This window comes from Sciurus carolinensis, chromosome 6, assembly GCF_902686445.1.
Source record: "Sciurus carolinensis chromosome 6, mSciCar1.2, whole genome shotgun sequence".
Lineage (NCBI taxonomy): Eukaryota > Metazoa > Chordata > Mammalia > Rodentia > Sciuridae > Sciurus > Sciurus carolinensis.
This window is the reverse complement of record NC_062218.1, coordinates 61,420,928-61,442,903: the sequence shown is the minus strand read 5'-3', so window position 1 is coordinate 61,442,903 and position 21,976 is coordinate 61,420,928. Positions and strand designations below refer to the sequence as shown.

The following is a 21,976-nucleotide window of genomic DNA, read 5'->3' as shown; positions in this document are numbered from 1 at the left end:
CGGTGTTGAATAGGCTCCCGGGCACGGCTGTCACTTGGGGGTTATGCTGGGGTACAGAAGTTCGGTGGGGTAGGGTCATCCTCCTAAGAAGGCACCGCAAAGGCCCCAGGCAGTCACGCTTGCAGGCCATTTTTCTCCTGCTGCACAGTGCGGGGCAGCGTCCGCAGCCGCTGCGTTCAAGAACCACAGGCTCCGACCAGCGCGTCGGCCGCAGGGGGCGCGAGCATCTGTGAGCCCTGCACAGGGCCCAGGGCCCAGGCAGCAGAGCCGGCTTAGAAACCGCTGCCGCGCGCCGCTGGACACTGGACGCAGGCACGCAGGCCCACAGGCCCGCAGACCCAGGCCGCAGTTTTCCCAGCCCCGCCGTGGTTGCCAAGGCGACCGCCGCCGAATGTTCCCGCGGCGGGCCCCGCCCCCCGGCCAATCGGACCGGCGCTCGCCCGAGCCCAGATTCTCTTTGTTCCGCAGCCATTTCGGGCCCCGGACGGGAGGCAGCGCCGCTTCGGCAGAAGGCCCGAGTGCCGGAGGCCTCTGGGATGGTTTGGGACCGGGTAGGTGGCGTGAGGGTGCGCGGCCTAGGACTGGAGGGGCAGGAGCGGAGGCAGGGTATTCCAAAGCTGCCTAATGCGCGGTGGGGAGAAGCGCCGGGCTCGCCCGCCCTCCTGAAGCCTTCCTGGCCGTTTGGAGCCCGGGCGGCGACGGCGGCGCGATTCTAAGCCCAACAGCTGCCGGCCGGGGCACCCTGGGGTCGGGGTAGGGGTGGGCGGCGGCGCTCCTCAGGTGTCCCAGGGCACGTTAGAGGCGTCGGGAGGCGAGGGTCCGCTGCCCGGGGGAGCTTTTGCCTCCGCCTGTTAAGCCGCGGCGTGTGAGAGCCCTTGGGCGCGGTAGCCTGCTGCCCAGGGACGGCCGCTTCTCGCTGCTCGTGGCCACTGCCGGGCGCTGCCCGAGATGGGCCGGTCTTTGTCCCGCCCCGGCTCCATGGGCCCCGGGGTCCCAGGTCGGCGCACACCTTGGTTTCCTAACTCAGAGAGCTGATCCCTTCCTCCCCGCTCTTATTTCTCCTTGGGGCCTCTTGTCTTCACAGCGTGTAAACGTAATTTTGATGTTTGTAACTGCGCGTTTTGCGTGGTTTTGTGGGTTTTGCACTTCTTCACTCCTACGCGTACACGCAACCGGAGCAGCTGCTGAGGAGCCGACTGGCCACCGCAGACTGGTTTTGGAGTGGCTTTTTTTTTTTTTTTTTTTTTTTTTAAACGCGTGTTGTTTACTGTTTTTAAAAATCAACTGAATTTTGCAGTATTGCTTACAATTTAAATCTGTTATCTTAATCACTGATCAGTTTGGTCCAGCAGCAGATATAAATGTAGAAACTTGAAGTTGGAAGCTGTCTACTAATTGATTTTGTTAGTTGTATTAAGAAGCTAACTCCCCTCCCCCGAAGAAAAGAAAAATTTTAAATGCAAGATGTTTGATGTAACAGGTATTTGGAAATTTAAAATTGTAAAATGACTGTACAGTTGTGCTCATTTTTAAGATAATTAAGTACCTGCTGAATCCTGTGTTTCCGTATTATATACATGTTTTCATATTACAGTGATAAGGAAGTGAAACACAGGATTCAGTTTTTTCAGCAAGTATTCCGTTTTCCACTTTTCCCCCTATCCTGCACCCCAATTGTTCCTCGAGAATGGCTGCTCCAAGCCAAAACCTTGGAACTAAAAAAAGAAATTAGTTTGAAGGCACGGATTTGCTCCTTGGCAAATGCAATGAATACATACATAGTAGTTTGACAGTATAGTTTTTACTGAGTGTAATTTAACTTAAACCTATTGAAGTATTAATGCTCCATTTTCTTTTTCCTAAAATGGGTCTACAACTTGGAATAGCCTTGATGTGGTTGTATCTCTGTTATGTTCGGAAATTATTAAATTCCTTCCACTGAAATATCTCTGAAAAGATTTTTTATACTCCTACCTCCATTACTCAAAGCCTTTTGCCATTATATAAGGTGAGCAGAATAAGATTTTGGTAAAAATATGATATTCTGGTTGTAAAATTTTCCAATCAACACTTGTAATTGTACTCCTTGCTTTATGACTGTAGGGTTTTTTTTACTTATATAATGTTAAAGCCATCATGTGAATTCAGTTTTTCTGACAGCTGAATGAACTGAAATGTAAACATTTTGTGTTTAGAAGATTTTCTTGTGTTTGTTACTTACATTGGATTCTACAAACTTTTTTTAAGAAAAAATATCTGCTTATAAAGGAAACCAAGCCAAGTGACATACGTAATGAAATAAATTTATCAGCTAAAAACTGAAGAGAGGGGAAGAGCAGTAAGGGGAAGTTACTTTATTCAAAAACAGTGGTGAACAATGCCATATTCAAAAAAGAAGGATTAGAGAGTGAAATTCCCCAGAGGAGGCGCTTTCTCTATCCTATTTAGCCAGTGCTATGGTAGATTCCTGGGAGAGTATTGATAGATGAGGGGTTTACTGGGTTGCAGAGGGAATGAACACAATGGAAGAAAGATATTTGCAAAGTACTAACTATGATTTATAGTTAAGAAGGTGGGGTTCATGAAAGAGAGGTTCTAGAAGCCAATTTGATTGGGTTACTCCAAGACTTCTATACTAGGTAGGGTTCTTTGAAGTACTGTCAGTTGGTGTAATAAGTAATAATGTTAGTATTTAGCAGTCTCAGTTGTCAAATGAGATATTGAAACAGGAAATAAGGGCTGCAGATTTATCTTGGAATTTTCTGTAATAGATAAAACTCATATAGGAATGGTGGCCACATGTTACTCTGAAGAGGCAGATAGCAGGACAGATAGTTGAACTCAATACTAAAAGAAAGCTGGTAACTGAAGATTAAGGTTTGGGTTGACATATGCCTTTTTATTTTGGCAGTACTGGGAACTGAACCCAAACTCACTCAACCTCTGAGCTATATCTCCAGCCCTTTCTATTTTTTGAGACAGGATCTCTCTAAATTACAGAAGCTGGCCTTGAACTTGCCATGTTCCTGCCTCAGCCTCCAGAGTTGCTGGGATTACAGGTATTTACCACTACACACAGCTTGATATTGGTCTTATTAATTTTTAAAATTTTGAGACAAAACAAAACTTTTTAGTTTAGTGTGGAGATTAGAAAAGGAACTCTAGAGCCAGACTACTTAAATGCAGATTTTGGTTTCCTCTAATTATCTGTGTGACCTTGGGCAAGTTACTTAATCTTACAATTTTTTCATCTCCTAATATTATGAGGATTAAATGAGTTAATACAATAAGCTCTTAGAAGTGCACCTGGCATTGTGATTGCTCCATAAATAATAACTGCTGCTCTCATCAATATCATTATCATTGTTAATCATTTCAGAAAACTATAGGAAATAATCATAAAATAATAATTTTAGAAAATGATAGGAAATAATCATAAAATAATAAAACCTACCAATATCAGGACTTTGTAATAATTGCTATTAATCCCTTTGGTTGCATTTTCTTCAATATTTTTTCTAAGTTTGATATTTTTATATAGTTGAGACTTTGCTATATGAATCATTTTGAATTTTTTTTAACCTGGCATCATAAGCATTTTCTTATGCTATTGAATTATTTTGTCAGCTTTTCTTATGGACACGTAATGTTTGTGTGACTCTTGATAGCTAAACAGCTTCTTTTTTTTAATTATAAGAAATATTTTGATGAGCATCCTTGTTCATGAAAGAATTTCTATGTTTTGTATTGTTACTCTAGAGGGAAAGTATTGGGGCAAAGTATGTGATTATCCAAGGCTTATGGTCAATATTACCAAATTGCTTTTACTTAAGGACATTTAATAATGGTCTTAAAATAAATCGGAGCAACAGAATATATTGACCCTACTGACTGGAGTAAAAAGAAAGAATGAGTTAACATTTTGTTCTTGTAATGTGTTAGGCATTTTAGCATACATTGTTACTTTTACAACCATTATTTTCATAGTCCTCTGGTATAAATGGTAGTTACTTCCATTTTACTTATTGGAGAAGGAAGATTAGATAAGTACTTTGCCCTCTGAGTGTTCAAACCAGAATCAATCTCTTGAGTCTAGATCTGCCTGATTGTTAGGTCTTACTTAATTCGTATACTTTTATGGACTGTACATATTCAGAATCTTATATAAGTAACTATAAATCATAGACCACATTATCGAGATAGTTAATTGAGTTGGAAATAATGAATAAGTCACAAAGTTAAACTAGACAGAGCTTTACTTTCTATATTCATTTTAGAAAAGGATAAAAAGAAATCCTTACCTGGATGAGATAAAATTGTTAATGAATACATAAGGATGGATTCTAAAATGAATGCAGTATTTTTGGATGCAACATTCTTAGTGATGATATCATATACAAATAAGAGAAAGAAATCCATTAAATTTGTTTAACTTTGGTGACTCAGACCTGTTAAATAATTAATTGAAAAATATACTTGGTAAAATCTCTGGTAAAGTCAATGAAAGTCTTAAAGGAGAAATAAGCAAAAAATAATGAAGATGTTCCAAATAAGGAGAATAAAGAAGACTAATTTTATATTGAAAATTAAAGATAGAAACATATACAGATTTGAGTTGTAATCTTATAATTTTATAATTGACTCTGAAGACTTTAGTAAAATAATTATCATTGCAGACCCTTTATCCTAGATGCATAAATCACTACCATACATGAAATTGTTCATCCCCGAAAGATAATATCTCATTGCTTTTGTCTTTACTGGGGAAGGAATTGGGGAAGAGAGAAGTATTTTAACAAATCATGAATATACTAAATAAATGATTATGAATAGACGGTATCCACCAGATTTGAAAGAGATGAGCCTAAAATTATAGAACCATTGATCATTTATGTTTTTGAAAAATATTCAATAAATGAAAATATAAGTAGTTTATTTTAGACGGAGCATAGAAAAACAGGGAAAGATGACACAAACTATAAAAGACTTTGCCGTTTATTAGTACCAGGATTATCTTTTGTCCTCAAGAGATTTCTGTACCAGTGGGGAGAGAGGTATGTGCACATTTAAGTGCAGCACAGGTTTTTATGGTGTAAATCTGTGCAGAGCCCAAGGAGGGCTAATAAGAGACTCCTTAAAGAGAGTGGAGTAGCAGCCTTGGCAAACCCAAACCCAGCAATTCAGGAAACTGAAAGGTATAGAGCAGTGATCCACAAACTTTTTCTGTAAAGGGCTAGGATACTAAACATTTTCTACTTCCTAGGCCATACCAATTCTGCCATTGTAGTGCAACACAGTCAGAAGGTGAGGAAAAGAATGGGTGTGGCCAGATTTGACTGGAGGATCTTAGACAACTTCTAAAATACAATACAGGGTAGAGAGTTTGAGGCAACTTAGGGAACATAGTGAGAACCTGTCTCTAATAATAACAAAAAGTAATAATAAATAATTTTAACTTTTTTTTTTAAATGCAGTACAGAGGGATTTGAGGGGGAGACAACCTCCTTAGCCTTGTGTTGCTCTAGCATGAACCATTTGAAATGAGGACTTCATTATTTGTGTGAACCATTGAGAAAAGAATAAAATGTTTTTAAAGCATTATATATAAATAAGAAAAACAATTCAATTTTTAAAATGGTTGAGTTCACAGAAAAGAAAATAGAGGTAGTCAGTAAACATGAAATAATGTTCTGCCTCACCAGTAGGAAAATACAAAGTAAAGCAGTGAATTTTTTTCTTCTGTCATACTGACAAAAGTAAAAATGTTTTGCTAGTACATTGACAGATTGTAGGGGAACTCATAAATTGAATAAATCATTACAACTATTTTAATTATAAAGTAAAACCATTTTTAACTTAGCAGTTTCCATTTCTTAGAGAAACACATGGTATATCAAGAATTGAGTGTGCTAGGATGTCTTTGTTAGTAACCACAGAGCCTATACTTTGAGATCACCTTTCATTTCCTGCACTCCATTCATCAGAGCTTGTTCTTGTTGGGTGTGATGGCACACCTGTAATCCCAGTGACTTCAGAGGTGGAGGCAGAAGGATCACAAGTTCAAGAGTAGCCAGGACAATTTAGTGAGACTCTGTCTGGAAATAATTTTTTTTTAAAAAGGACTGGAATTTAGCTCAGTGGTAGAGCACTTGCCTACCATGCATGAGGACCTAGGTTCACTCCCAATACCACCACCACCCATTTTTCCCCCTAAGTCTGTCCTCTCTCTCTGTCTCTTAAAAAACAAAATAAGGCTAAACAAACAGAAAAAAAGCTTCTCCAACTCTTCATACACTCTGGAATTTACTGTGCAGCATCTGCAAAATCCAGTCTCAACCTATTCTTCAATAGTCCTTTAACTTTCTTGCTGATACAAACCTGACTCTTCCTCTGTGTAGTTGTGCCTGATTGTGTTTGGATTTTTGCAGAGCTTTTCTTACCACTTCCTGGAGATGGGAAACGTGTATACCACAAATCTCCTTACTGCTTTCAGACTATTCACCCTCCCTTCTCCCTAAAAGTCCTAGACTTCAGATTATATCATAAAGGCCCAAGTGCCACCTACATTTTTATATTGATCTAGAATATATGTAATGGAGATATAGACTATATATAATAGATCCTTCCAATACCCTGGCCTCTTTTCCTAGACATCTCTTTCAGTGCTGTTACCATCTACCTCAGCCAGTCATTTCCACAAAGATACCCTCTTTGCGTTGTCAACAACTGCCATGCCTCCAAAGTTACCATTTCATGTTGTTCTACTCTATGACCACTGCTTTCTAGTTTTGCGGTTCATTCATAGTGCCTCAACCCTAACCATCTTCTGCTGTCAATGGAATCTCCAGTCCATTGATCCTATTACCATTCCTCTCACTTATCTTCTTGATATTTCCACTTCCTTTCACAGGGAATTTACTCAGCTTGAATTCCATGGTTAATTGCTTTAAGAACCCCTTTGGATCCCATACCTTGCTTTTTGCTTGTTTGGCAAAATCAGAGCTGTAGTAAAACCAAGCTTTTTTAGTGTACTTGCTCCTGTGTATCTTGAGTGTGGCCAGAAAAAGCACACAACCACACATGACCACAAACCTCAATTGGGTGCTTCATGCTGCCTGGTGGTCCCGTATTTTTCTAGTCTCTTCATTCTCCCACACTTCTAAGTGACTATTTTCATGTTTTCTTTTCCTCAAATGTCCTATATCATCTCTCTTCCCATCCTCACTTTCAACTCATGACCTTGCTTTCTACTTTGTAAGAAAATAAATACAATTTCACAGACTCACCAGCCACCCCATTAATCTACTAGTATATGTGGTACTATATGCTGTCTTCCTGCCTGTTACCTTAGATTAATTCTTCCTGTTGTCATCTGCAGTGTTTTGAGGACATGGCTTTAGCCTCTTTCTTACATCATCCATTTTGTTCTCTCTATTGAATCATTTCTACCAGCAGACAGACATGTTATTACATTCATTCCTCAGTATGTATAGGAGATTGGTTCCAGAACACCTGCCCCACAGGATAGCAAATTCAGGGTTTGCAAGTCCCTTATAGAAAATGGCATAGTATTTGCATAGAACCTGTCATATTCTTTTAATCATCTCTGTTTTACTTATAATCCCTAATGTAAGTGCTATGTGAATGGTTATTATAGTCTTTATGAAGTGAGGATAAGAAGGAAAGTCTGTATTATGTTTTGTATAAACCCTGTTTTTTGTTTTTTGTTTTTTCCTCTAATATTTCCAATCTACTTTTAGTTGAATCAATGGATTTGGAACCCACAGGTACAGAAAGCCAACTATATTTCTCTCATCTTAAGAAGACGAAAAAATTTGACCCACTCTTCTCTACTTGTTTCCCCAATTTTTTGTTTTTTTCTCCAGCACTGTACTAATCCTTCTCCAGTCAGGCCTTTACCTGCACCCCTCTTGCAGAGCCATCTCATCAGGTTTTTCAGTAGCCTCCTTATTGTTCAGTGCCAAGTCTTTGATTCACTTCATCATACTTGACCTCTAAGCTGCATTTGACAATTTTTTGCTTCTTTAGTCTAAAACGCTTTCTACATGGCCTTACAAGGACGCCACACACTCTTGATTATCTCCTAGTGCAAAGCTGGCTCCTTGTAATTCTCCTTTGCTTTGCTTTTCACTGACCTCTTAGTGTTAGAGATCTCTAGGTTTCAGTCCATTTTGTTTGTTTGTTTGTTTTTTCCTATTTGCACTTCCTCCATTAGTAATCTCATTCAGTCCCATGGCTTTAAATACCTTCTAAATGTCAGTGATGCCCAAAATTTAGATCATTAGCCTTTCTCCCTAATTTCAGTCTCATATATACAATGGCCTATTCAACATCTCTACCTAAACATTAAATGATAGACATTGAACTCAATATATCTAAAACTAAACTCCTAAATTTGCTCTCCAAAGCCTACTTTAACCACAGACTTCCTTATTGTTGTAAATGGCAACTCTGTGCTCTGTTTAACTCAGGCCAAAATGCTGGAGTTACTCTTGACTTCACTTATTCTTTCACTCTTAAAATCCACTGTTTTAGGAAAAGCTCTTTTCTGTATCATCAAAATATATTCAAGATCCTACCGTGCTTCCCCACCCCCCAGCTATGACCACTCTCATCCAAGTTATTATCATTATCACCTGTTGGATTATGGTAATATGTTACTATCTCAACTGTCCATTTTATTCTAGCCCCTCCTAGCAATATTTTCTCAATATAGTAGCAGAGTTAAGCTTTTTACAAACTAAGACAGTTCCCCTTTTCTATTCAAAGCCCTGTAGTGGCTCCTACTATGGTCTGAAAGTATTTGTTCTTCTATAACTTGTAAGTGGAAGTCCTAACATCCAAGGTGATAATATTAAGAGATAGGGCTTTTGGAAGGTGATTTGGTCATAGCAGTGGAAACCTCATGAATAGGATTAGTGCCCTTTATAAACATGCCCAAGAGAGATCCCTTGCCCCTTGTCCCTTGAAAGGATACAGCAAGGAGCCTCTGTGCTAGAAAGCAGACCCTGACCAGATTCCAAATATGACTGTGGATTCCCAGACTCCAGAATGGTGGAGTAATTTCTGTTGTTTATATGCTATCTAGTTTTTTTTATTACAGCAGCCTGAATGGCTTTCACTCAGAGAAAATCTAGTCCTTAGAGTGGCCTATAAAGCTCTCCATGATCTGCCCATCCTGCTCCCCTTTCTCCTTACCTCTACCTCATTTCCTACTACCACTTTCCCTCCTTGCTCATTGGCTTCATTGCTATACCTCTACTATCTGGAATGTACTTATCCCAAATATCTGTTTGGCTTGGTAGCCTCACCTTCAAGTCTTTACTCAGATCTTACCTTCTTTAAATACTCTGTTTAATACTACTATATCCTCCCTTACACCACCCTAACCCCACTGATCCTGGATGTGTAGTTATTTTTTACACAGCACCTACCACATTCTACTATCCTCTATCAGGGGCCAACAAGCTGGACCCCCTGGCCTAATTTTGTACAGCCTCTGAACAAAGAATGTTTTTTTACACTTTTAATGGGCTATAACAAAGCTAAGAAAATGCAAGACATATATGACCTGCAAAGCCTGAATATTTATTATCTGGCCCTTTTCAGAAAAAGTTTGCACTGCGTATCTCATTCTTCTTGTCTTTTTCCTCCCTCAAGAATGCAAGCTCCAAGAGAGCAAAATTCCTTATTGGACTTATTTCTGTATGCATAGCAACTATAGCAGTGACTATAATGTAGTGAGCTTTCAGTAAATATTTGTTAAATGGACCATTTGTAGTGGTGCAAAATTTTAAATAGGTTGAGTATTCATCAGTGAATTACCGTAATTAGTAATGAAAATGACCAATATATAACAACTTGGAAAATTAAGCCATATTTTGAAAAACAATTTGTTAGAGAATTGAAATAAAGTTGAAATGCACAGAAAAGAGCTCTCTGAGTATATATATCAAATGAATACCAGAGTGCCCTGGGCTGGGGGAGGGAGGAGATTAGGAGAGGTAGTTGAAAGGAGCTTGAATATTATCCATATTGTTTACTGTTCTTTTTCTTTAACAATGAAAAGCAGTCACATATTAATTTTTCATTTATAGATTTTTTTAAATGAAGCAAAAGGAAAAGCAAATAGATATTCTAAAATGTAAAGCAGTTAAAGAAAATGGAGGGTAATGTGAAGAGGGAGGAGCACATTGCCTTTCTAAAATGTCATAGCTGACCAGCAACCTGAAGGAGGAGGAGTGAGCAATATGCATATTTGGGAAAAGAGCATGTGAAAGTAAAGACCCTTAGGTCAGAACAAGCTTGCATGATGAAGGAACTGTAAGAAAACCAGTATGACTGGAGAATGGTAAACAAGCAGAACAAAGACTATAGATGAATCCAGAGAGATAGGCATTGGTCCAGATTAGATATAGCTTTGTAGGCTATCATAAGGATATATAAGGTTTTATTTTAAGTGTGATAGGAAGCATTGAAAGATTTTGATGGGAAGACACAGTAAATTGTAGGTTTAACTAGATCATTTTGCTCTTTGTCTCAGAGGATGGGCTATAAAGGAATAAAAGAGAAGGCCAGAAATCTATTGTAGCAGATTATGTTCTTAGACTGAATGGCATCTGGACCTCCCAGGTGGAGGAGGTGAATGGTCAGGTTCAGGATATATTTTGAAAGTATATTTCGATATCACTGGTAGATGGTTTGGATGTAGGGATATAAGGGAATTCAAGGATGACTGCTTAGTAAGGCCTAAACAACTGAATGAAAACTAGTAGTATTTAGTGATAATAGGCCACTGGAGAAGGACCAGATTTGGGTGGGATGGAGAAAAGGGATCAAAAGTTCTGTTTTAGCTGGGTGTGGTGATGCACACCTGTAATCCCAGTGATTTGGAAGGCTGAGGCAGGAGGATTGCAAGTTCAAGGCAGCCTCAGCAATTTGCTGAGACTGTGTCTCAAAATAATTGAAAAGGACTTGGAATGTAGCTCAGTAGTAAAGTGCCCTTGGGATCAATCCTCAGTATCAATTAGAAAAATAAAAGTAAAAGAGTTCTGTTTTAGCCAGCAAAGTATGAGATCCCCATATGCCCATTTAACAAACAAATGGGTATGTCTGGTAAGAAACTAGATACTTGAGTGTGAAATTCAGGGTGCTATTAAATGGTGTAGACTGGATGAGATCATGAAGCTAGGGAAAAGAAGGGTACCTAGGGTACTTTGAGATAAGGGGACTAGTTAGTAAGGGAGACTGTAACAAAGACCAACTAGTGAAATACTGGGGGAACCAGGGAAATGTGGTGTCATAAGCTAAGAGGTGAAAGAGTGCTTGCCTATGTTCAGCACTGTGAAGAAAATAAAATGAGGCCAAGAAGAAATTCCTGGGTTTGGCAATAAGGAAATCTGTCTCCAAGGAGTGGAGTAAAGAAGATGAGACAACTGGGTATGGTATACTACTTGAAAGACTTGTGCAGGAGGATCACAAATTCTACCATCTGCCTGGGCAGCTTAGTGAGACCCCGTCTCAAAATAAAAAATAATTGAACTGGGGGTGTGTAGCTCAGTGGTAAAGCACCCCTGGGTTTAATCCCAAATACCACAAAAAGGAGGGGAAAAAAGATATTACAGTAACTGTGCACAACTTTAAAATGTTTCTGTGTAGACAAACAGAAAAGGTGTGAGAGTGAACAAGGTTAAAGCAGATTTTTTAAAGATAGTTATAAAATGATTTAAATTTTACAGAAAAGCTGTGGAAATAATTCAGTGAACTTCCATACACATTTTACCTGGATTCCCATATTTTAACATTTTGCTCCATTTGTTTACTGCCTACTTCTGCCATACTGTTAATTTTTTTTTTTTTAATCATGTCCAAGTGTACTGGTTACATCTCAGCCTTTTAGCCCTTAACACTTTAACATATGTATGTATCCTAAGAGCAACATATTCTCTTAGGAAACCACACACAATTGGCAATACCAAATTTTTTTATGGCCCGTATTTCAATTTTTGCATGTTGTCTCAGTAACATCCTTTATACCATTTTTTGTTCTGCCAATACACAGTCTAGTTTTTACATTTAGTTGTCAAGTCTTTTTAGACAGAAAGAGGTATTTTCTTTTTATTTTTTAAGCTAGAACTTTGCCATTTAAGAAAAATCCCATGAGATATAGGTACTATTAATTATCTCATTTCATGGATCACAGTTTAATTATTTTTTTCTTGACTAATAAATGACATAGTCAGAACTCAAAGCTAAGCAGAGGGACTCCAGTATTGCACTACACTATAATGACTGCCATGTAGTACCTAGAAAAATCTGAAATTCCTTATTTGAAGTGGGCAGATAAGGATCATCACAGACAATGATCCTTATATCAAAATGAAAATTTTTAAATTTGGTGTAGTGTAATACTTCACAATGGTAGATCTGTTTAATGTGTCACCCTGACAAGGACAGGAGTAAGAACAAGAAAAGTAAGGATATTTAAAGTTTTATATATTTTTTTCAGACTTTGGTATAAATTATATGTTTTCAAAGTTATTGGTACTGATTGCTTAGGAAGGTAAAATTAAATATTTGGATTAATTCTTCTTTGGTAAGGTTGAGTTAGCAGTATAGGGGACTTGATCAAAAGGGTCTGATCTGTTTCACTGAGTTTGTTTCCACTTATAAAATGCTGATTGTCAGGCTTTTGTCAGAAAATATTAAGAGAATTTAGGAAAAGAGCGTTCATGAGTAAACCGTTGAAACCACAGGTGCTCCAGAACAGGAATTAGAATGTTCAATTGGATTTTTGGTTCTATAATGTTTTATATCATCCAATTTTGAGGGCATAATGAATAAGGACTTATGTTGCATAGAAATCCAGGTTACAATGAATTTTTTCCTTTAACATTTGCAACCAAAGGTTATTCTTACTATTGAATGTGACTTCTATAAGAAGTGACTTAAGGCAGGCACAGTAGCACATATATTTGCAAAAGAATCAAGTGACATGTAATTCTTACTCAGGTAACTTAGTAGTCCCAGAACTACACTTGAACAATTGAATTGAATACAAATTTCCCTTAAGGATAGGAGGGATGTAGAGAATTTCAGTAGCAAGTATAAAATAAAAGAAAAAGGGCTGACTTTTGTGTGTGGAGTATAACCATATTTATTGTTTACAGTCAGTTGAATGTTTTACTTCTAGCAGTTGAAAGGAACATGGTCTTTAGTTGTTTTATAGGTGAGGAAATAAACCAAATGAGTGCAAGTGGTTTGTATGAGATTGCCCAGCTAGCTGTTCTTAGTGCAGAGAACTGAGAGTTGAGTACCAGAGCCCTAATGTCCCTTCCTTTTTTCTGATGAGTATTTTGATTCTTCATGGCATGGAAGACTTACTAAAGACCCATGGTGGGAGGTAATTTGTCCTAAAGCCTCCTGAAATTACACTGGGCTGTGTTAGCTCCAGACAGGCTGTGGTTGTGAGTTCAAGTGTCTGTATTGCCTCCCCACATACCTAATCTTTGTGGTTGTCTAACCTCTCACTCAAATAAATAAAGGCTGAAACAGTGGAGAGGCACTGTAAAGGCGAGGAATTTCTGTAATCTTATTTTAGTGTAGTTAGTAAGCTCTGAATCAGGAAAGTGGTACGGTACTTTAATATTTAGCATAAGAATTTGATGGAGAAGAATAAGAACCAGTAGCAAAATAAAATGATGAGGCATAAAAAAGAAAAGACTATAAATTCTAGCTTTGCTTTTAACTTTACCTTCTAGGAATAGTGGCTTTTGGTATTGATACTTGCCATTCCAGGTACACAGCCGGCAATTCTTACTTACAAAACAATATACACATTCAAACTCCACTCTAGGAAAGGTTACATTCCCCAGAAACCAGAGGTAAATTATGATTTCAGACAAAATCATCATTTTTTTGGTTTTGGGAAATGCAAACTCCTGAATGTCTCAAATGGTTTTTTTTTTTTTTTTTTTAATCAAGTGCATAGCCACATAATGAATTATTGGATTTAAGAATTTAAATCTTAGGAATTTCCTAGTCATCACTCTCACTCCAGACTTTTAAAAATTACATTTGTAATTTCCAACTATAAAATACTGCATATACAAGCACCTAATAAGTGTTTACTTTCTATTTAATATCAAGATTCCATAATCAAAACTGGGTGCAGTTGGGTGTTCTTATTTCCCAACTGCTTAGAAGGCTGAGGCAGGAAGATAGCTTGAGCTCAGGATTTTGGGACCAGCCCAACCTACATCTTGAAATAGTGAGAACCCTGTCTTTAAAAATAGAGAGAGAGAATCAAGAGTTGGCTGGCATTGTGTTTTTATTAACTGTAAATAATATGGATTAGTTACTACCTGAAATTACTTTGTAAATTGAGATATCATTTCATATGACTTAGCAAAGATTTACTATCTTTGTCCTTAACATTACTCCAGGAAAATGATTTAAGAGAAGCTTATTTTGTAAGAAATTAATTCGTGTTTCTAAGAATCAATTTAGTATAGTGTAAATATGCGATTTTTAGACAGTTCATTAGACTCCCTATGTCTAGGACTTTGAAGTGTATGTTGATAAGTGGTATCTACCTAAAAGACTAAATAGGCACACAGATCTACATTATTCATTTAAAGTATAAATATATATTTTCTTTCCATCCCTTCACATTTATTATATTTGCTTCCTTAGAAAAATGTTAAGAATAACCCATTGATAATTCTAACATAATTTAAAAATCTTAAATGAATAGTTTTATTTGCTCTTTTCTTAAAGTCTTAATTTTAAATTATTTAAATGATTTATGAAATACATTCTTAAAATAGGATTAAAACAGTACATTACACAGTGGTTGATTAGCAAGATAAAAAGTACTAGAATATTTACTTTTCAGTTCAGTATGTGCTAAGTGATAAATTTAAATTATTTGTAGACCTTCCCATTTACTTAGAATTTATTTCTGCAGTAGAGATTTTATTACAGTGCATTTAGTATGTAATTTTTTCTTAAAATATTTATGGTTATAATTATTGAGAAAATCTGTTGAACTTACTACTACAAAAGTCTCAAGAACCATTTTAGAAGAATTATAGGTGCTCTCTTTTCTAAGCTTAAATTCATTTTTATTTGCTTTTTACTTTAACATCTTTGGGTTTTCTTTTCTTAATTCTTCTTGATCCAACATGTTGTTTGGGCTATTTTTAAAAATTTTTTTCCTATGTGTTATTTTCAGAGTTATGCATCGATGTTTTGAAAAATTAGAAAATTGATGAAAGATGCTTGTTATTTCTTTTGAAATTCAAATTAAATAAAAATTTGCATTTGTTCTTGTTTTAATTTTATAGCAGTGTTACTGTTTCTGTATATGTTTGTTTACTATTTACTTTTTTTCTTTTTTCTTTTTTTTTCTTTTTTTTTTTTTTTTTTGGTACCATGAATTGAACTCAGGGGCACTTAGCCACTGAGCCACATCTCCAGCCCTTTTTTATATTTTTATTTAGAAACAGGGTTTCATTGAGTCTTAGGGTCTGCTTAGTTGGAGGCTGACCTCGAACTCATGATCATCCTCCTCCCTCAGCCTCCCCTTCTCAGGCAGCCTCCCAAGCCACACTATTTACATTTAAATTAGTCAACATTTATTTTTAAAGCATTATTAAAAATTATTTCCATAAAAAGCAGTAAGCACAAGTAATCACCTCTAAGTGATTACCTATCTAAGTAAAAATAAAGCTCTGTTTCTAGTATTCAGAACAGACATTCTGAGAGTAGGACTCTAAAATTATAAGACAACTTTTCTGTTATAATTCTTGTGGTTTGCAAAAGTAGATTTAGTTTTCTTCCATTACTATAAAGATTTTTAAAATAATTTTATCTACGCATTTCAGGGGCATAATCTGGAAAAAAGTTGCTCCAAAGCACATGAATTTTCTAGATAACTTTATCCTTTAAGTACTATAACCTTTAAGCATTTTCACAAAATTATATTTCATAACTACTTCTTCAAGTGTCTTTTTTTTTTTTTTTTAGGTGTAATTTAAGCATCCTGATGACTTCAGTCATCATTTTGAGTAGAAAGCATTGCACCATGAAATAGTGACATTCCATGGGTCTTTTGCCCCTGTTCTATATATGACTTCTGACAATTTTACTATTGTCATTACCCATAATATTGAAAATGTTTAAGGCAGAATAAAGGATCTACAATGCCAATACTTTAAAATACTGCTAACTTTTTCTTTCCAGTCTTTTCCATTTAGTAATATGGTCTTTTTCTTATACAAATTTTTACTTATTTGTGATTATACTCTGTATGCATTTTTTATCTTTTATCACTTATTAAGCATATACACTTGTCATTATAGAAATTAATCATCTTTTTTTATGATTTGATAATAGCCCATCAGTTGAATATTGTGTTTCCACCACTAAATTTATTGCTGTTAGAAGTAATTCTGGGATAAAAATCTTTGAAATTAATCCTTACTTTTCTGTATTTAGGATTCTTAGAATACAGTCTTGGAAGTGTAATTATGAGGGGAAAGTGTATAAAATGTATATGATTCCGCATAGATTGCCAAGTTAATTTCCAATAGGTTGTATTAGTTTTACACTGCCATCAGTAATTTGATACTAATTCATCATATCCTCAGCAGCAGAGGATATTATCATTGTAATATTTGCTAATTAAACTAAAAACATGACTTCATTATTAAATATATTGATTACTAGTTAGGTTCAGTATTTTCCCTTGTTTAATGTTATATTTCCTCTTGCGAATTTTGTTTTCATTGTGCTAATGGTTCCAAGTTAGTTTTCCAGGTAAAGTTATTTATGTATTGCTATCTTATTGGAACATCTAACTTTGTATTGCTGTAATATACTTGGATATCCCTTTTGACTTGTTCAAATAAAGCATATTTATCTACCACATTTGTAAACAGTGCTGCCTCCTGGAAATGCACAAGAGTTGTTGTAGGTCTTTTGAGATGGGGCGTGTCTTAAGAAGCAAGTATTACCTGAAAGCTAACATTGTAGTGCCCCTGTCCCCCATCTCCCGCTGGCATACACTTTTCATAAAATAAATATTGAGACAATCAATTTTCCCTTAGTAGTGACATTAGTGACAGTGATTGCCTTTTCTCCAAAACCTTGGAAAAGGCTAGAAGAGGGATAGAAAGTTGGTGGGAAAGGAAGTCTGTTTGTAAAGAGGGTGCACACCTGAACTGGCTACTAACTTTATTCGTGGTTTTCTCTATTCTTTCCCCTCAGTTTACTCTCCAACCATTTGAGTGTATTCATTATACTGAATACCTCTCAGAGACTTCCATGTCAGCTCTCAAATATACACTGATGTTCAAGCTAAGGAAATTAATTCCCACGATCATTATCCACCTTCAGTGTATCTACAGTTCCTAGAGAACTCTAGGAAAGTTCAGTACCTTCTACTTAAAGCAGGAACATTTTGGGAATAGTTGTTATATAATATTAGTTTGTAATCATGTAGTCTGTATAGTCATGTGGTATATATTTGAAGAATTCTTTAATATTCCTATTCTGATTAAGCGCTCTTGTTTTCAAGGAAGAGACACTGATTCAGGTTGGCCTAAGAGAAAGGGAGAGATTCATTGTAAGCATTTGTGACTTAGAAATAGAAAGTCGTCAGGAAGCAGTACTCACTGTGGTGGATCATACAATCTTACTCAACCCTTCCTTGCTTCTCTCAATGCTGGTTCTTTCTCCTGGGTGCTTGCAGTTTCTGCCTCTGCTCAATTTTGTCTTGCCTATGGAAAGTAATCTACCCTGCTACATTATGACATTTTAGCTTTTGGTTTCAGAAACTGGTAAAGGGTAAATTATCTTAGTTCTTTCTGTTTATGTTTCCAAGAAAGGAACTTCAGTTGATTTATTTCATCTTTTTTGTGTGTGTGTCAGGATTCATTATATGAAGGGCCGAGTGCTTAATCCTGGTTTAATCAGTTATTTAGGAAATATGGTCACAAAGTATAAACTTGACCATTAGACTCTTCCCTGAGACATGGGCTGTATAAGCCACCCAATTTCCTTTAGAAAATTAGTGTACTATTAAAAAAAACGAAGGTGTGGGGAGAAACTTCATAATATAGAACTGGATGTTCTGTTTTTAAAGTTAGAAATTCAGTTCTTCCTTCTAATTGTAATATTGTTGATTTGTGGGTCTTAATTTTCCCATTTTTTAAATAAAAGGATTAGATAGATGTTTTCCGAAGTTCTTTTCATCCTGATGATTAGATGCTATAATTGCCATTCTCTAATTACAGTTAAAGTTTACATTGTTAAATTACAATTTTGTGGATTAGGAAGATGAACGGTGATAAGAACATGATATTCAACTGGCTGTTAACTTAGTATCTCTACTTGCATGTGTGGTAGATTAGCATTCTCCTTGTGTCCAGCATAATCTCAGATTCCCTTATCATATTCCATTTTAATTTCTATATTCACTAATTTTTTTATGTCTCATTAATCTTGGTTGAGTCTTATTCTTTGTCCCAAGGAAAAGAAAAAACGCTTGAACACTCATAGGATATATATATATGTTCTGGTATTTCAAACTAAACAAAGTGTGGTACCATCTGTCATATGACATTATTTTCTACAAAATTTTTTCCATTTTTGTATCATCTTTAAAGAATTTTATTGTGATACTTTTTTACCTCTTTTGCATGCTACAAGGACCACCATTGATCAACTGCTTAGTTTTTCCTTTCATATAATTTTTGCAGACTGATTAAATTCATATCTGATTTAATATTTGCAACTTGATTTCTATTTTTCTTTGTTCCTCTTACTCTTCCAATATTTCTCTTTTGATTTCTCTGTTTCTTTAGAATATCACCTGTCTTAGTCCATTTCTGTTGCTATAACAAAATACTTTAGATTGGATAATTTGTAGATAATAACTTTTTCTCACAATTCTGGAATCTGGGAAACCCAAGAACAAGGCACCAGCAAGTTGGATGACTTCTGGTAAAAACTCTCTCTGCTTTATAAATGGTGTCACTGGGCAGAAGGGGAGCAAAAGGACCAAACAGGCTCCCTGAAGCCTTTTTGTAAGAGAACTAATCCCATTAATGGGGACTCTGTGTTTGTGATTTAATCATCTCCTAAAGGCCCCACCTTCTAATAGTGATGCACTGACTATTAAGTTTTTAACATGAATTTTAGAAGGATACATTTAAACCATAGCATCACCTCATTTAAGTGACAAGTTAAATAGCCCATTTTTGTTGCATATATTTTGTCAAAAATAGTTTAAGTAAACTGGGCACGGTGGTGCACGCTTGTAATCCCAGTGACTCAGGAGGCTGAGGCAGAAGGATTGTGAGTTCAAAGCCAGCCTCAGCAATTTAGGGAGGCACTAAGCAAAAAAATGGGCTGGGAATATGGCTCAGTTGTTAAGTGCCCCTGGGTTCAATCCCTGGTACCAAAAAAATAAAAATAAAAATAGTGTATGTAATCTTCATTTTTATCTGATGGTAAAAACTGCCTTTGGTAAATTTGAGTTTTAGTGGCAATTCTAGTCAGTAGTGTAATGTGAAGGCAGTGAACATTACATTCCTACTATTTGTGGCAGTTAATATTCTCATTTAATCTGATCATTCTCGCTAAGTCCCATTTCACAGGTGGCTAAATTGTGACTCACAATGTTTACTAAAAAAGACAACAGGAGAATTGGGATTAACCTGTGTATATATATATGACTCTGGATTCCATGCTTCCTCTATGCTTATCTTCCTGTTTGCCAGCAACAAGTAGTGTAGAATAGTATTCAGCCCAGGAAATAAAATTATAAAAATTGATTTTCTTTCATTAGTTTTTTTAATGCTGTGTCTGTCTTCCCATAACTGAAATATGACTGATATATGTTCCTGGTATGTGTAAGATCTCAATGAAGAAATGAAAAATTAGTTAAAAGTTAATGCTAACCTTTCTGTTTTACTGGTTAAGCTGCTCTTTTTTCATTCAGTCCTTGCCAGTGAACATAGTGCTGTGTTCTTTCTTTCTGTTTTCACTTGAAAGAAATTGTGAAATGTTGAATCAACATATTATACTTAATCAAGGATGGTTTGGGATATGAATGAGAAATCCCAGAACCCTCTCATTCAGAACTTTAGGAGCGATCTAACTAACTGCAGTGAAACAGTATACTTGCTACTCAAATGATCTGTAATGGTTATCCGCATGTGCTAATTTTTTATACCTTTATTTTATTTATTTATTTTATGTGATGCTGAGGATTGAACCCAGTGCCTCACACATGTGAGGCAAGTACTCTACCACTGAGCCACATCTCCAGCCCCTATGTGCTAATTTTTAAAAAAGTTATCAGGTTGGTGTCCTATCAACTGTACAGGTATGTTCTCACTTCATAAATAACTACAGTGGATTCTAAAATATTGAATCAAATCTTTTATTGACTAAATTTGTAATTTCTGATGTGTTTCACAGGAAAATATTTGGCTAATTGTATCACAGCCATTTTTTACCAGCTCCTTAAATTCAGTTAAGTGCAGCTATAATCAGTGACTTGCCTGGTGCTGTTATAGTTTTAATCATTCATAGCCAGAATTTTACTGAGATCATAGTCTTGCAAGAGTACTACAGATTTGTGTCCATCTATTATATTTGCTAGCCTGTAACCCAGCAAGTAATAAACAGTGGAAAGCAATGTTACTTTAAGATGAGTCACTCTTTTAATTGATTACATGCATATATTTAATGAACTATGAATTAAAGAAGCAGTTTGGAGTACTAGAAACATTGAACCCAAAGTAGGAAGACATTCATTCCAACTCAGCTGTTAACATTTACTAGCCGTGTGACTTTTAGCAAGTTACTTAACATCACTGATGCTATTTCTTCAACTCACAGGTAATTTCCAAAATTAAATAAGATGAAATATGAAGTACTTTGAAAATAATTAAGTACTTGAAACCCTTTGGCAATGATCAGCCAATATTATGAAATGGAATTTACAATCAATACTTAGAGAAGACTTTGAGATTCTTTTTCCCCCTTAAATCTGTGTCACAGAAATGAAACTATTTGAGTAGAGTTGACATAGACAATGAAAGTAGTCCATGAAACTATTTAAATAAATAATTCACCAGTCGAATGTAGCGGTGGAAGATCCCTAGTAAAGTCCATTGATGAATACTGCAATGCTACAAGAATCAGGAACCTAATTTACTTATTTTGTGATTTGGGTTTTAACATGTGGACTCCTTATTTAAGAGCTCTTGCCTTTAGTTTTTAAGAATGAGTTAATATCCCCTTGAAGGAAGATGTGGTTATCATTCTTAGGATAAGTTGATTTGCTCTACAAATTCAAATCATATTTTGCCAATCATTTTCTAGCTTGTTTTACTTTTAATTTATTGGAAATAAATGCTTATATTCTTCCCACCAAACTTGGCTTTCCCCAAGTTTTCTTTTTTATCATGAAACTTAAGTACAACTCCTCACCCAATCTCTGTCACTGTTAAATTGCAAAGTAAATAAATATTGCACTTACTAGCTTCTTTAGTACAAATTATTGTAGTACAAATTATTAAGCAACTTTAAACAGTATGTTCTTACGTTTTGGTTTTCATCAAAGACTTTTTTTTTTAGCTGTCAGTTATGTTTCCATATTAATCAGAGGAGTCTGCATTCTGTTCCTCTTGTCTTGTTGTCTAGTACTAGAACACTGCTACTCATTAGAGGAAGAAATATGAAACTTGCCAGGAGCAGATATATTGAGTTAATGCAGTGGTCCTCATCTGGCTCTAAGTTTTCAGTGATAATAATGTGCAGTCAGTGTTGAGAACCAGGGTCTTAAGTTACTTAAATATACATGGAGAGTGCGACCAACTGTGAAGGTTAAATTAGTTGTGGAACCCAGAGTTAGTGTTTTGAGGGTGACAATGTTATA

The 21,976-nt window shown here is 36.2% G+C and overlaps 1 protein-coding gene across 4 annotated transcripts in view; it reads left to right on the top strand.

Annotated features, from left to right (window-relative positions):
• The first annotated feature begins 330 nt into the window (after positions 1–330).
• The window catches only part of Tnpo1 (transportin 1), a 79,876-nt gene continuing 58,230 nt past the window's right edge, over positions 331–21,976 (top strand). The window contains exons 1-2 of one of the 4 annotated variants that reach the window (XM_047555490.1): positions 331–551; positions 3,001–3,059. In XM_047555490.1, coding sequence (XP_047411446.1) covers positions 392–551; positions 3,001–3,059 — 219 coding nt within the window. In that variant the 5' untranslated portion in view covers positions 331–391. Of the gene's footprint in view, positions 552–3,000; positions 3,060–21,976 lie in introns of those variants that run through there. The other 3 variants (XM_047555488.1, XM_047555486.1, XM_047555485.1) reach the window with 3 other exon arrangements.